This window comes from Pangasianodon hypophthalmus, chromosome 16 (genome assembly GCF_027358585.1).
Source record: "Pangasianodon hypophthalmus isolate fPanHyp1 chromosome 16, fPanHyp1.pri, whole genome shotgun sequence".
Lineage (NCBI taxonomy): Eukaryota > Metazoa > Chordata > Actinopteri > Siluriformes > Pangasiidae > Pangasianodon > Pangasianodon hypophthalmus.
In genome coordinates, this window is record NC_069725.1 from 18,468,697 (window position 1) to 18,482,373 (window position 13,677).

The window sequence follows — 13,677 nt, forward strand, 5'->3', positions numbered from 1 at the left end:
CATGTGGAAAAATGTGTGTGCCCTAAAATTACACATGCGAACTCAAGTAACCACACGTGACATCATGTGAATAATATGTGATAAATAAAATCACAGGTCCTATATGTAAAAAAATAACTTGAATCATGTGTAAAGAATCACATGCGAAAAGAACTGAATCATGTGTAAAGAATCACATGTAAAAATAAATGACTTGTGTAAAGAGTTACATGTGAATATAAACAAATCATGTGTAAAGAATCACATGTAAAAATAAGTGACTTGTGTAAAGAATCACATGTGAATATAAACGAATCATGTGTAAAGAATCACATGTAAAAATAAATGACTCATGTAAAGAATCACATGTGAAAATAAACGAATCATGTGTAAAGAATCACATGTAAAAATAAATGACCCATGTAAAGAATCACATGTGAATATAAAGGAATCATGTGTAAAGAATCACATGTAAAAATAAATGACTCATGTAAAGAATCACATGTGAAAATAAACGAATCATGTGTAAAGAATCACGTGTAAAAATAAATGACTCGTGTAAAGAATCACATGTGAATATAAAGGAATCATGTGTAAAGAATCATATGTAAAAATAAATGACTCGTGTAAAGAATCACATGTGAATATAAACGAATCATGTGTAAAGAATCACATGTAAAAATAAATGACTCATGTAAAGAATCACATGTGAAAATAAACGAATCATGTGTAAAGAATCACATGAAAAATAAATGACTCATGTAAAGAATCACACGCGAAAATAAACGAATCATGTGTAAAGAATCATATGTAAAAATAAATTACTTATGTAAAGAATTGCATGAAAATAAACAAATCATTTGCACAGAATCACAGGTGAAAAGAAATAATTTATGTGTAAAGAATCACATATAAATGAATCTTGTATAAAGAATCACATATGAATATAAATAACTCATGCTTAAAGAATCATGTGAATATGAATGAATCATATAAAAAATGACAAGTGCAAACAAATGAATCATTTGTAAAAAAAAAAAAAATGTGAAAAACTCACATGTGGAAAAAACAATGCAGTATATGTGTCTAAATATCTATATATGTTATGGGTAAAAATGTAAAATATATATGTAAAATTAAAAAAATAATAATCTAATTGTACTCCAACATGTGTGTCTTGAAATCTAAAGCTTACAAGCAATGATTATAGTTTATTATGTGAGCATAAGAGTCAATTTTGCTTGAGGTTTATCATCTTTACATTTTGAAGTTGGCGGCGTTCCGGTTTCTTGGGAGAAGTTGTGTCTCACTCTAGCCTTATAACGTACAAAAAAGCCCCCACATAAATTACCCAGAATCCATCTGGAACACACTATACACTCTTATTAAAAAGTGTTACTCAGGGTTTGGATAGATTCTTCACTTCCTGGACGTGTGCTAGTTGGAAGACTCTCTGAAAAGGAAAACATTTACATGTGGGAACCTTTATGGGTTCCCCTAGAGAGCCAAACCAAAGAACCCTCTAGCGTCGAAATCTAACCATTTATTTTCTAATATGCATTTCCTTGTGCAAACATATTTCCCGAGCAAAAGATAACGACTCCAAAACAAACATAGCACAAATGTGAAATCATAATCGAGATCCACTGGTGATACAATTTATGTTTTTACGTTTGATATTAGAGAGGGTTTCTTTAAGTTTAAGCCACATTCAGATATCCACAGTCGCTAGCTAGGCTGTCAGTAATGATGGAGAATGTGAGAATGTAAGAATGCTTCCCCCATTACAAATGTATCAGTGTCAGTAATATTTTTTCCATGAGTGCATTAAGTTATAAATGTCGAGGTAGGCGGGTCTTTCAGTGGAATAAGATGCTGTAAGTTTTGAGAAATGCATTTTTATCCTATTGTTTGATTTGTTATTGTAAAAGACTGCCTATTCCCCATCTTTATGTCAGCAATGGCAAAAAAATTTGAAAGCCTGTGCTAAGAATACACACTTTTTCTTGATCCACATGTGACAACGGCTTTCTTGTTCTTAATTTAGAATCCCACATTTTGTCAGTGTTGCAGAAAAAAAATCCTGAATCAGCCGTTTTCATGTTGAAACAAAGAAATATTTTTGTTGATTATTTCCTTTCTGCATTTCAGACATACCAAAATGAGCTTTTTTGCTTAAATTATTTCATAATTTGGTACAATTTGCCTCCCGTATTGTATATGGTTAAACATTTTTAATAAAACGGTGCATGCTCTGCATCTAATGTTTGCGCACTTAGGCAGTAGTTTCTCCTGAACCTATGAACAGTAATCCAGCTTCTGAGAGTGTGACCATCACTAATGTGTGACTCAATCAAACAGCATAATTGTACTCAAACCTTTGTGCTTTGAAATGCGAGCATTGACTATAGTTCATTATCTGAGCACAAGATATCATCAAAATCATGTTTAGCTTTTGAAACACTCCAGTCAGTGGCTAGGACACTCTATATGTAACGGTTTCTTGAGAGACTTTGTTTTTCATGCCAACCTTATGAAGGAAAAAACACATGTCTGACCCAGAATCCATCTAGAACACAATATACGCTCTTAAAAAGAGTTTCTCTGGGTTTGGATAAGTTCTTGGACATGTGCTATGTGGAAGACTCTCTTACATCCTGGACATGTCCTATTTGGAAGACTTTCTGAATAGAAAAACAGTTTTGTATGTGGGAAACTTCACGGGTTCTCCTAGAGAGCCAAACCAAAGAACCCTCTAGCATCGAAATCGAACAATATTTTTTTCCTAATATGTATTTAAAGTGAAATTAGAATGAAATCTTTAAATGTGATTTTCTCCCTTTTCACTTGAGATACATGCAAAAGAGAAACATTTCAGTTCAGGAGAGCTTTCAGAACTATATATACAGTACTGTGCAAAAGTCTTAGGCACCCTTTTTTTAGTACAAACTTTATTATAGATTTTTATTTTATTACTTCTATGTTATCGAGGCAGTACAAAAACATTTTAGATTTCCAAACATTAAATTTCCAGCACAAAGAAAATTCCAGAAAGCAGCATATTACATAAGAGACCACTTTTCAGACAAAAAACATAATGAAAAATAAGAAGCAAGTGCGACCGTCAAAGTCTCCAGAGGAACTGTGGCTGCTTCTGCAAGATGCTCAGTAAAACTTACAGCTCATTTCCTTATAAAACTGCACACACTGTACCTGAGACTACTATTTTTTTTTAAGCAAAGTGTCATCACACCAAATATTGACATTGTTTCATTTATTACTGTTTACTGCTCTTTATAGTATTTTTTAAATGTAGAAACTTTTATATATATATATATATGGCTTCTTGTATGTGAAGTCATTAGTGGAAATCACAACACGCCATTCTCAAAGTTACATGTTATATTCATTTGTGAATTCTTAAACTTATTAACCAGTTTGACTGACCGCTGGAATTGAATTGGTTTAATACAAATCTCAATAAATCAAAAACAAGCTGGACTGTAAACAACATCTACTTGGATCTGTTGTACTTTCTCGTTGGAGCATTCAAAAATAAAAAGCTCTATGGCTGTAATAAATAGACATTAAATTATTGTACACATTTAAATAATATTTATGGAATAAATATGTGCGATGGGGTCTGTGGAATTTATTTTACAGTAACAGAGTCCCTTGCTAAAAATGTTTGAGAATTTACAGTGTCTCTAAAGTTTTTTTTTTTTTCATCTGGGCTCTGAATCAACAATACACAGACTATTCTTTAAATTCAGTCATGCAATTATTCTGCTGCTCACATCCAGTCCAGGAATTTAGTCCATTCTCATGCATTCCTATAGTGTAGATGCTTGAATTTAATTAATGGATGTCTGAAAGTAAGAAAACAAGAAAGAACATTTCCTTTCACTCAAACTAATCTTTATTTAAAAAATAATGTGCCCCCTGAACAAAGAAGTCTACATGCCTAAAGTTTATAACCCCATCCACAGTATAATGTGAACAAAGGCGTAAAGTGCCTCAGACTGATCAGCTGTTGCTCAGAGTTAATAATGTGGTAATAAATGGAGGCTGGAGTTACAGTGTAAATGTCACATTGTGAATGTACACAGTGGAGGCGGAAGAGAAATTCCTTTCTGGTTGCCCTCTGCCATCATGAAAGGAATTCTTCAGACATGCGAGGCATTGAAGTCCTTAAAGGCCCTCTAGGAATTCCAGTGTGTGTAGATTCACCAGTCCAAAAATCCACATTTTTGATATCCATACATTCAAATAAACCAATAGCCTTATGCGGCTGAGTATTTAACAAAAAAATACATTTTTGCAAAATAAATAAATAAAAATGATGATGTCCCTGCACAGCCGTAATATGTATTGCTGTATATATTAGCTAAGTCTGACCTGGTATGCATAAATCTAAATCAATAATAAAATCATCATAAAACAGGCTGCGAGCATTGTGCTAATATTTGCCTTAGGGTGCAGCAAGCTTGCAGTTTACAAAGAGGATGTTTACTAAAGGGACACCGAGGAAGAAGATTCAACCAAAAGAGTCAAGTCAAATCAAGTCAAGTCAAGTGGAGTTTATTGTCATTTCAACCATATACAAGTACATATTGAAACGAAACAACATTTCTCCAGGACCCAGGTGCTACATAAAACAAACACAGAACAACACAGAACAACAAGGGACTACATAAATTTATACATAAAGTGCACAAGTGCAAACGTGCAGACAGCACAAGACAGTACAATGACTACTGGGACAGACAATTGGCACAGTAAGTCCCAGTGCAGCGCCGACCAATACACAGTTCTGTTTAAAAGTGAACCTAGTGACAATAGTGCAAAGAGTACAAGAGCACAATACAAGTAGCTGAAACAGTGTAAACATAAGAGTAGCAGCCTATGTACAGTATAATAAGTATTGTAGCAGCATAAACATGTGCAAAAACTTGCAAAGAGGATGGAGGATGCTCAGTTGTGGGTGTATATATATGTATGTGTGTGTTCAGTCCAGTTTCTGAGTATTGAAGAGTCTGATGGCATGGAGGAAGAAACTGTTGCACAGTCTGCAGATCATCTATAATGAAAATAAATGTTGTTTAGCTTTTAAGCCAGAAATTGGCTCTGTTTACTAAATTATATGTATGTATTATATGTATGTATATCAAATAATATATGTAATATCAGTTTAGTGATTCGTTTTCTGAACATTTTTCTAAACAACATATGTGAAGCAACCAAGAGGCCAAGGGTAACTCTGAAGGAGCTGGAGAGAACCCCACAGTATATTGGAGAAGATGTTCACAGGACTTATGTGGAACAGGTTCTCATCTGGAAAAGGTTCTCTGGTCTGATGAGACAAAATACAGTGAATATTTTATTCACTGTTTTTTTCTGGCCTTGGAACCGAGCATTACATTTGCTGCGTATCTCCCTGAAAACTGCATTCCCACTATGAAGCATGATGGTGGTAGCATCAGGTTGAGCATTACCCTTGGCTTCATGCTTACTTCTCTGACTAACACCATCCTTACCCAGGCACTGACTTTTGGTGGACAGCCTCCTCGAGGCAGAATATGATATAAATTCATATAATATATATGAATGTTGTACCATATTATTTCCATCTTTAATGGAAATTTAATGGTGCTAAAGGTTTGGGGCAAATTTAAAGCTGCTTAATGTTTAGTATTTTAATAATAAGCAAACATATCATAACTGATACATTTGATACATGAACTTCCTCCTGGACTTGTTTTGATATCTCCAAGGCTTTCATGATGCTGTCTGTTAGGGTGTGATCTCTAACAAACACTGGGGCCTTCCAGGAACAGGTTCAAGGGGGGTGAATACTTATGCAATGCACTGGACAAGGGTATTGGAAGGTTTGTTCACATAGAAATGCACTGAGATTCATAAACCCCCTGACTAGTGAACAGAACTAATAATTTAATGCAGCCTTTAAATGTGTCCAAAATAAGGGACTTTTATAGGGAAATGCAGCTCTGGGTATACAATACTTAAGCATTACATTTACATGTACTTAAATTTATAAAAACATTTTACTTGCTTATATATATTTTAATTTACACACACACACACACACACACACACACACACACACACATATATATATATATATATATATATATATATATATATATATATATATATATATATATATATATATATATATATATCTTTCTGTCACTGGTATTATTATTATTATTATTATTATTATTATTATTATTATTATTATTATTATTATTATACTATTTGACCATTTCACTATTTTATTTTTGACCACTTTTTGTTTCTTTATTTGTTTTTATTTTATTCACTGTTTTGTCCAATAGATGTCAGTATTTCTCCAACGTTCTTATTTCACCCCAAATGTATAGCACAGGAACATTAGTGTGTTTGTTAACTGTTATAAATACATTTGCCCAGAAAGCACACAACTTATTCAAATTCTGTTTGATAATTCGTAACAATTTGGTACTAAAAATCGAAGCAGGCTGACAGAAATTAAATGTTGGACTTAATCATCGCCACTTTCTGCGTCACTCACCGTTTACTGACAATGCCATTATTTTCCCCACCCGCATTTCGATCAATTCCGGTTTCTGCTCTAGGATTGATTAAGTGAATTGTCCAATCAGATTGTGAGTATGAACTATTAAGCCAATCCTAGCGAGGGAGGCGGGATTTGTTAGAAATACGGGTTGGAAGAACGCCATAAGGACTTCCACTTCCGTTTAGATGGCCGCCACCGTCAAGAAATCTGTTGTAAGTCTGTTTGAGCTTTGTGTTAGTTTTATAAATATCTTTCGGATTTTTGATTAGGTTTACTTAGCGTTTTTGGTTTTATATAAATGGTAGTTTGTATGTGTGATTGTGTAGAAGTTTAATTCTGTTGCTAATTCTGTTGCTAATTCTGTTGCTAGACCGTTAGCTAGCGAGCCATGCCCATTAGGACCAGGTCCAGCATTAACACCTCCCTATTTAGCCACACTATACTGCATTTCTAAGCCATTTTATACACTATACACTAACAAGTGCACTTCGATTTATAACTCTGTGCCCTGAATCTGAGAGTGATATAAAATGAATCTTATCCAGTTTGTACATATGAAGCTTGTTTCTGCATGCGGCTAATTATAATCAAATCTATTAAAGGGAAAGTCCATTCTCCAACCCTTTCAGAATGTCTGTATTGAAATGGTTGTGTTATTTAGTGATTCTGGTGGTAATGTGTTAGTTGATGCTGTATTTTCATTATCTTTGCGTGACTTGTGTTAGTGATTGTGTGCTGCCATGACGACACAGGAGGACACTTATCCCTGGGGCAGTTACAGTGGTGGCTGATGGGATGAAGTTTTTCAGTGATAATGATTAAACATAACAGTCAGGTTACGGTTAGCTCCTAAAAAAAAATAACTAAATAAATAAAAATAAAAAAAAATGAGGAAGAGCTTCGTTTCTCACTCAACATTTTCCAACGACGATTTATTACGATCTAATGTCATAATAAAGAGAAATTCAGCATAGAAGTAGGTACGAGTGCATGTACAGTGTAACTGCACATTTGCGTGTGTTTATTTATTTATATATATAATGAACGTAGTGTGTGTGTGTGTGTGTGTGTGTGTAAAATCAACTCTGCAGTTATTGGCACCCTATTTATCTAGCTATCCAACCAAAACTACGAGTACTGGCACCTTATGCACCCAAAATGGACTGTGGAAGACTGGAAAAAGATCCATGTAATGATTTTTTTTTTTTCTTTTTCTTCCCCTCCTAATCTTCAACTGTCCCGTTTGGGTGAGTCTGTGCCCATGATAGCCTCAGATTCCTGTTCTTGGCTGACAGGAGTGGAACCTGATGTGGTCTTCTGCTGTTGTAGCCCAAGGTTAAATGTTGTAGCTCAAGGTTAAATGTTTTGTGCATTCTGAGATGCTTTTCTGCTCACCACGGTTGTAAAGAGTGTTGATTTGTTTTACTGTAGACTTCCGGTCAGGTCAATCCAGTCTGGTCATTCTCTTCTGATCTCGCTTATCAACAAGGCGTTTCCATCCACAGGACTGTCGCTCACTCAATGTTTTTTTTGTTTGTTTGTTTCTTGCATCATTCTATGCAAACTCTAGAGACTGTTGTGTGTGAAAATCCCAGGAGATCAGCAGTTTCTGGAATACTCAGTCCAGCCCATCTGGCAACAACAACCTTGCCATGATCAAAGTCACAGAGATCACACTTTTTTTTTCTTCATTCTGATGTTTGATGTGAACATTACCTGAAGCTCTTGACCTGTATCTGCATGATTTTATGCATTGTGCTGATTGGATAAGTGGCTAAGTGAGCAGGTGTACAGGTGTTCGTATTAAATGGAAGGTGCGTGTACGCTGACTTCCGTCAGAAACTGGGCGTAGCTGGTTAGTGATCTATGAGACGATGAGTGCAGTGCTGTTGACCGCGGCATTAGCTTTGGAAGCTGATCTGTTTAACCAGAGTATACATTAAAAGATTTAAGGTCTCTTTAGCTAGACGTGAATTCCCACTGGTGCCGCAGGTAGTCGAACGGCATTGTGGGTAATGTAGGAAACTGTTAAAGTAAAAAAAAAATAGACTTGTGGAATAAGGAAGTTTAAAGTAACTTAGGATTTAGTCATGTATTGATTATCCAAGTCATTGAGGGTGTATATTTTTTCTTTAACGCTTTCTTTACAAATGAACAGACGTCCTGTTTTTAGACGGTAGTTATTAAGCACCTGTCTCCTTCTCAGGCGGTCGAAGATGTCAATGTTACTTTTGAAGACCAGCAGAAGATTAACAAGTTTGCTAGGAGCACAAATCGGATGACCGAGCTGAAAGATGAAATAGAAGCCAAAAAAGTAAGCCTATGATTTTGCTATTGACTGAAATATTAATATTCTGATGCTCCACACTGATAATTATCATATTTACCTGGATGTTTTTTTTCCCTTCTCAGAAATCATTACAGAATTTAGAGGATGCAAGCGATGACCTTATGATGCTGGAGGACGATGATCTCCTGATCCCATATCATATCGGAGATGTTTTCATCAGTCACACGCAGGAGGAGACGCAGGAGATGCTAGAGGCCGCTAAGGTCAGCAAGTACCCTTTAAAGCGCAGCTCTCGCAAATGTCATGAGCAGCAAAAACTGTTTTTATCATTTATATCGATCATGTGATTTTAATCAAAAGTGATATTCCATTACGGCCTACACTTCTGGGCAAAAACAATGGGCCAAGCCCAACATGGCATAATATTAAGCTTTTAATGCTCTTAACAACAAATCATTGGTCAGAAAATGAGCAAGAATTAAACAACTGCACTCCTGAAGCTCCTGTGCCTCCATTTACTCGTTTACTTTTACTTTTACTTGCTGCAGTGGGCTGTTTGATGAAAAGATAGAAACAGGAAAATTCCCTTATACGGTCTTCTTATACGCAAAGGTAAAATCATGATAATGATTAAAATGTTTGATGTAAAATTCAAACTAACACATGTCTGGGTGTGCAAAATTTTCCAAAAATATCGTAGGGGATTTTTTTTTTTTCTTCTTCATAAAAGATTAGTCATTATTTGGTTATCTGCCACACCTGATGCAACCCATCAAGGGCCTGATAACAAGCTCATAAATGGAACCAGGATTGATCGACAATATTTGTTTAATTCTTGCTAATTTCTTGACCGATGATTTGTTGTTAAGACCATTAAAAGCTTAATATTTTGCCATTTTGGGCTTTTTTTTTTTCTCCCCCAGACGTGTATTTTATGAAGAAATTTGCCTTAGACTGGAGTGGAGTAAGGTGACTTGTACTAGAAAGCGGGGCTTATTTCATTCCCGTGCTGTCAAAACACATCACTACGCTAATCTATTTGACACACTCAGACACACACACTCATCTACACAACACTATTACGGACTAGTGAATATTAGGCTTCATGAATGTATAGTTTTAGAGATCAGTCAGTGATGGGAAGTTTAAGCTGTTTAGAGTTTAGAAGTTAGAAAAGCAAGTTAGAAAAGAAGTTAGAGATTTTAGGAAAGACAATCGATGTGTTTCTTAGATCAGTTGCAGCTGTGGGTTCTGAACTCCTAAAGACTTTTCTCTGTATTGCTGAGAAACTGGTAAGCACAAAATCCATTCTCACTCTCATGGTTGAAAACCTACTGTGCTGATACTGGAGACTCCTTCCATAAATAAGTGGATTCGTACAAAAACTTTCACCAATCAACAATAATATGCCATAAAGGTCCCTGTGAGTGATTTGGTTTCTATAGAAATGATAAAGCATTCGAATTATTAATTAACTATAAATATAAATGTGTTATTTGACATGCAGCTGCTATAAGGGAAACACCTGAATACATCAATACTGTGGTTTATTAGGCTTCATAGATCAGCAGTCAGGACTCGCTCACAGTAATGAAGGTGTTTAGCAGCCAGAAATGCACATGGTTTTTGACAACAGGGGAAAGAAAGGCAGCTGGTTCTAAGATACTCTTTATTTCACACACAGAGCTGCAGTATTTGCTGTTTTCAAGAACTGAAGCTTGAATGCAGTAATGTCAGTGTACTCACACAGTCTAGAAGTTATTTATTTACATATGTGGCAGCCTGGGAAAACCTTTCACATGTCAAAGTATCAGATTTTGACATTTTCTATATATTTTGTTCTGAAAACTTTATGCTTTCCTGACCTGAAATATGTTTCTCTTTTGCATGCAACTAGAAGTAAAGTTATAGCATTAGATGTACAAATATATATATATATATATATATATATATATATATATATATATATATATATATATATATATATATATATATATATATATATGTATATGTAAAATTTGGTAAGCTCTTAGGTTTGTGCTTTAAAAGTAAATAAAAACGTTGTTTTGGTAAAAATATATTTTTGGTTTCTTATAGTTGACGTCAATTTGACGTCATTTTTCCAGGATTCAGCCACACTGATACATTGACAGGTTTTCCCAGGCCACTACACATGAGCTAAATAAAGTAGACTTTGCCATCTAGGCCAACATTTTAATGCTCTTGATCTTCCCATGTCTACAGGAAGCTCTGAAGGAGGAGATCAAATCTCTGGAAAGTCGAGTGACATCAATACAGGAAGTGCTCGGAGATCTCAAGGTCCAGTTGTACGCCAAGTTTGGGAACAACATTAATCTGGAAGCTGATGAAAGCTGAATGCTTCGGTATTTGGACTATTTCACAAACTGACAACACCAGTTTCCTATATGGAGCTTACAACCAGATCTGTTTGATGATTTTACGGCACTAATCATTGCTTCAGTCTTGTATGGGTGGTTATGTTTCTGTACTTAAAGCATAGGAGGTGGAATTTTTACAGGAGAGGTTGGTCATGAGCACTCATAGTACAAAACAGTTACTGCTGTTAAAATAAAAAGTATGAACCGATGAATTCACTTGAGTGTTCCATTATTTTCTAGTGCTCAGTTTGTGAGTTGACATGCCCAGACTTGGTTTTCCACGTGTTTGGTTGTGTGTTCCCACAGGCTTTCAAATTTATCTTACAGCTATAAATGCCACCCTATTTAAAGGTTTTTAGAAAGTTTATGAATCTCTGTGAAGCTAGATTAAATCCATGCATTAATTAAGCACTAGGCATTTACAGAAGAGGTAAAAAGTTTCCTGTGAAGACAATGTCTGAAAAAACGTCCATGAATAATACAAAGAGGATGATTAATGTAGTGTTTGAGATCTTGTGAACCCATGAGATTCAAACAGCAGCATTGCAATAACACTATTCCCAAAGAACAAGCCAAAAAACATCTGACGTAACGTGACCAGAATAACTAAGTCGTACTGCTCATAAACAGACTATGAAAGTGTAAGACTCTTATTATGGCTATGTGGGAAATGACCTATAATTAACTCTTGTGTAATATCAATGCTAGATTTCATGTGTATTACATTAACTAGAATATTGGTTGTTTTAAGAAATGACTTAACCCTAGATTGCATGCTAAGCTGTAATTCATGCTAAGATTTCCTCATGGAATAGTTTAGATGATCGTATTCATTGCAAATGCTGTAGCCTACAGTGTGTTGGAAAATATTTAGACTCCTCCTCATTCAGTACTTTTGTAGAAGCACCTTTGGCAGCAATTACAGCTACGAGTCTTCTAGGGTAAGTCTCTACAAACTTTCCACACCTGGATTTGGGCAGTTTCTCATTCTTCCTGGCAGAATCTCTCAAGTGCAATCAAATTAAATTGTGAACTGCTATCTTCAGTTATCAACACTGATGTTCTGTGGGGTTCAAGTCTGGGGTTTGGTTGGACCACTCAAGGACATGCAGAGACTTGTCTCAGAGCCACTCCAGTGTTGTCTTGGCTGTATGGTTTGGGTCGTAATTGTGCTCAAAGGTGAAACAACACTCCAGTCTGAGGTTGTGTAATATCTGGAGAAGGTTTTCTTCAAGGACCTCCCTGTATTTGGCTGCATTTTTCCTTCCCTCAATTCTGACCAGACTCCCCATCCCTGCCTTTGAGATGTACCCCTATAGCATGATGCCACCACCACCATGCTTCACCATAGGGATGGTAATAGCCAGTTGCTAAGCAGTACCTGGTTTTGCCAGATATAGCACTTTGAATTCAGCCCAAAGACTTTGTTTTTTGCTCTCAAGTGATTTCCATAAGCCTTGTACTCAGGAGTGGCTTATACATCCAGCCAGTCTACCGTAAAGGCTTGATTGAGGGAATATTTGTGCAGGTCCTGCCATCTCTCCTCTCCCTTAGAGAGAGCTCCTGACTTAACAAGGCCCTCGTACCCCTGTTACTAAGTTACAGAGCTCTAGCTGGTTCCAAACTTCTTCCATTTCACAAAGATGGAGCCCACTGTGCTCCTGGGAACATTCAGAGCATTAGAAATTGTTTTACACCTTTGCCCAGATCTAAGTCTCGACACAATTTAATCAGAGAGGTCTACAGAGAGATCCTTGGACTTCGTACACTGTGAATTGTGGGACCTTGTACACACAGGTATGTGCCTTTCTAAATCATGTCCAGGCAAATCAATTTTCCACAGGTGAACACCAGTCAAGTTCTAGAGACATCACAAAATAATCAAAGTAAACAGGATGCACCTGAGCTTAATTTGGTGTGCCTTAGCCAAGGGTCTGAATACTTGGCTAAATGAACTATTTCAATATTTCAGTTTTTGATTTTTAATATATTTGCAAAAATTTCTAAAAGCATGTTGTGTGTAGATTAATGGCGAAATAAATTGATTTTAATAGAAAAATTGATTTTAATTAAATCTATAACAAAGAAATGTGCAAAAAGTGAAGGTGTCTGAATACTTTCTGAACCCATAGTATATGCCAGTTTTAACACTGTGAAATAGCTGCAAGTTGATACACATTTGTAGCATTCAAATAATTGTGTAATAGAATTAAACAAAGTAAAAGGTAGCTAAGGTATTATTTAGTTAGAGGTCATATTTTCATATATTTGTCAGCTGCACATATTTTCATGCTGTAAATCTCCCATTCTACCACATCCCAAAGGTGCTCTATTGGATTCAGATCTGGTGACTGTGGAGGCCAGTGAATTACACTGAACTCATTGTCATTCTCATGGAACCTGTTTGAGACAACTTTTGCTTTGTGACA

The 13,677-nt window shown here is 35.7% G+C and overlaps 1 protein-coding gene across 1 annotated transcript; it reads left to right on the top strand.

Annotated features, from left to right (window-relative positions):
- The first annotated feature begins 6,699 nt into the window (after positions 1 to 6,699).
- Positions 6,700 to 11,460, top strand: pfdn4 (prefoldin subunit 4). Its single transcript, XM_026920971.3, has 4 exons — positions 6,700 to 6,771; positions 8,766 to 8,873; positions 8,972 to 9,112; positions 11,094 to 11,460. The coding sequence occupies exons 1-4, from the start codon at positions 6,745 to 6,747 to the stop codon at positions 11,223 to 11,225; spliced, it is 408 nt and encodes a 135-aa protein (XP_026776772.1). The 5' UTR covers positions 6,700 to 6,744; the 3' UTR covers positions 11,226 to 11,460.
- Positions 11,461 to 13,677: the final 2,217 nt, after the last annotated feature.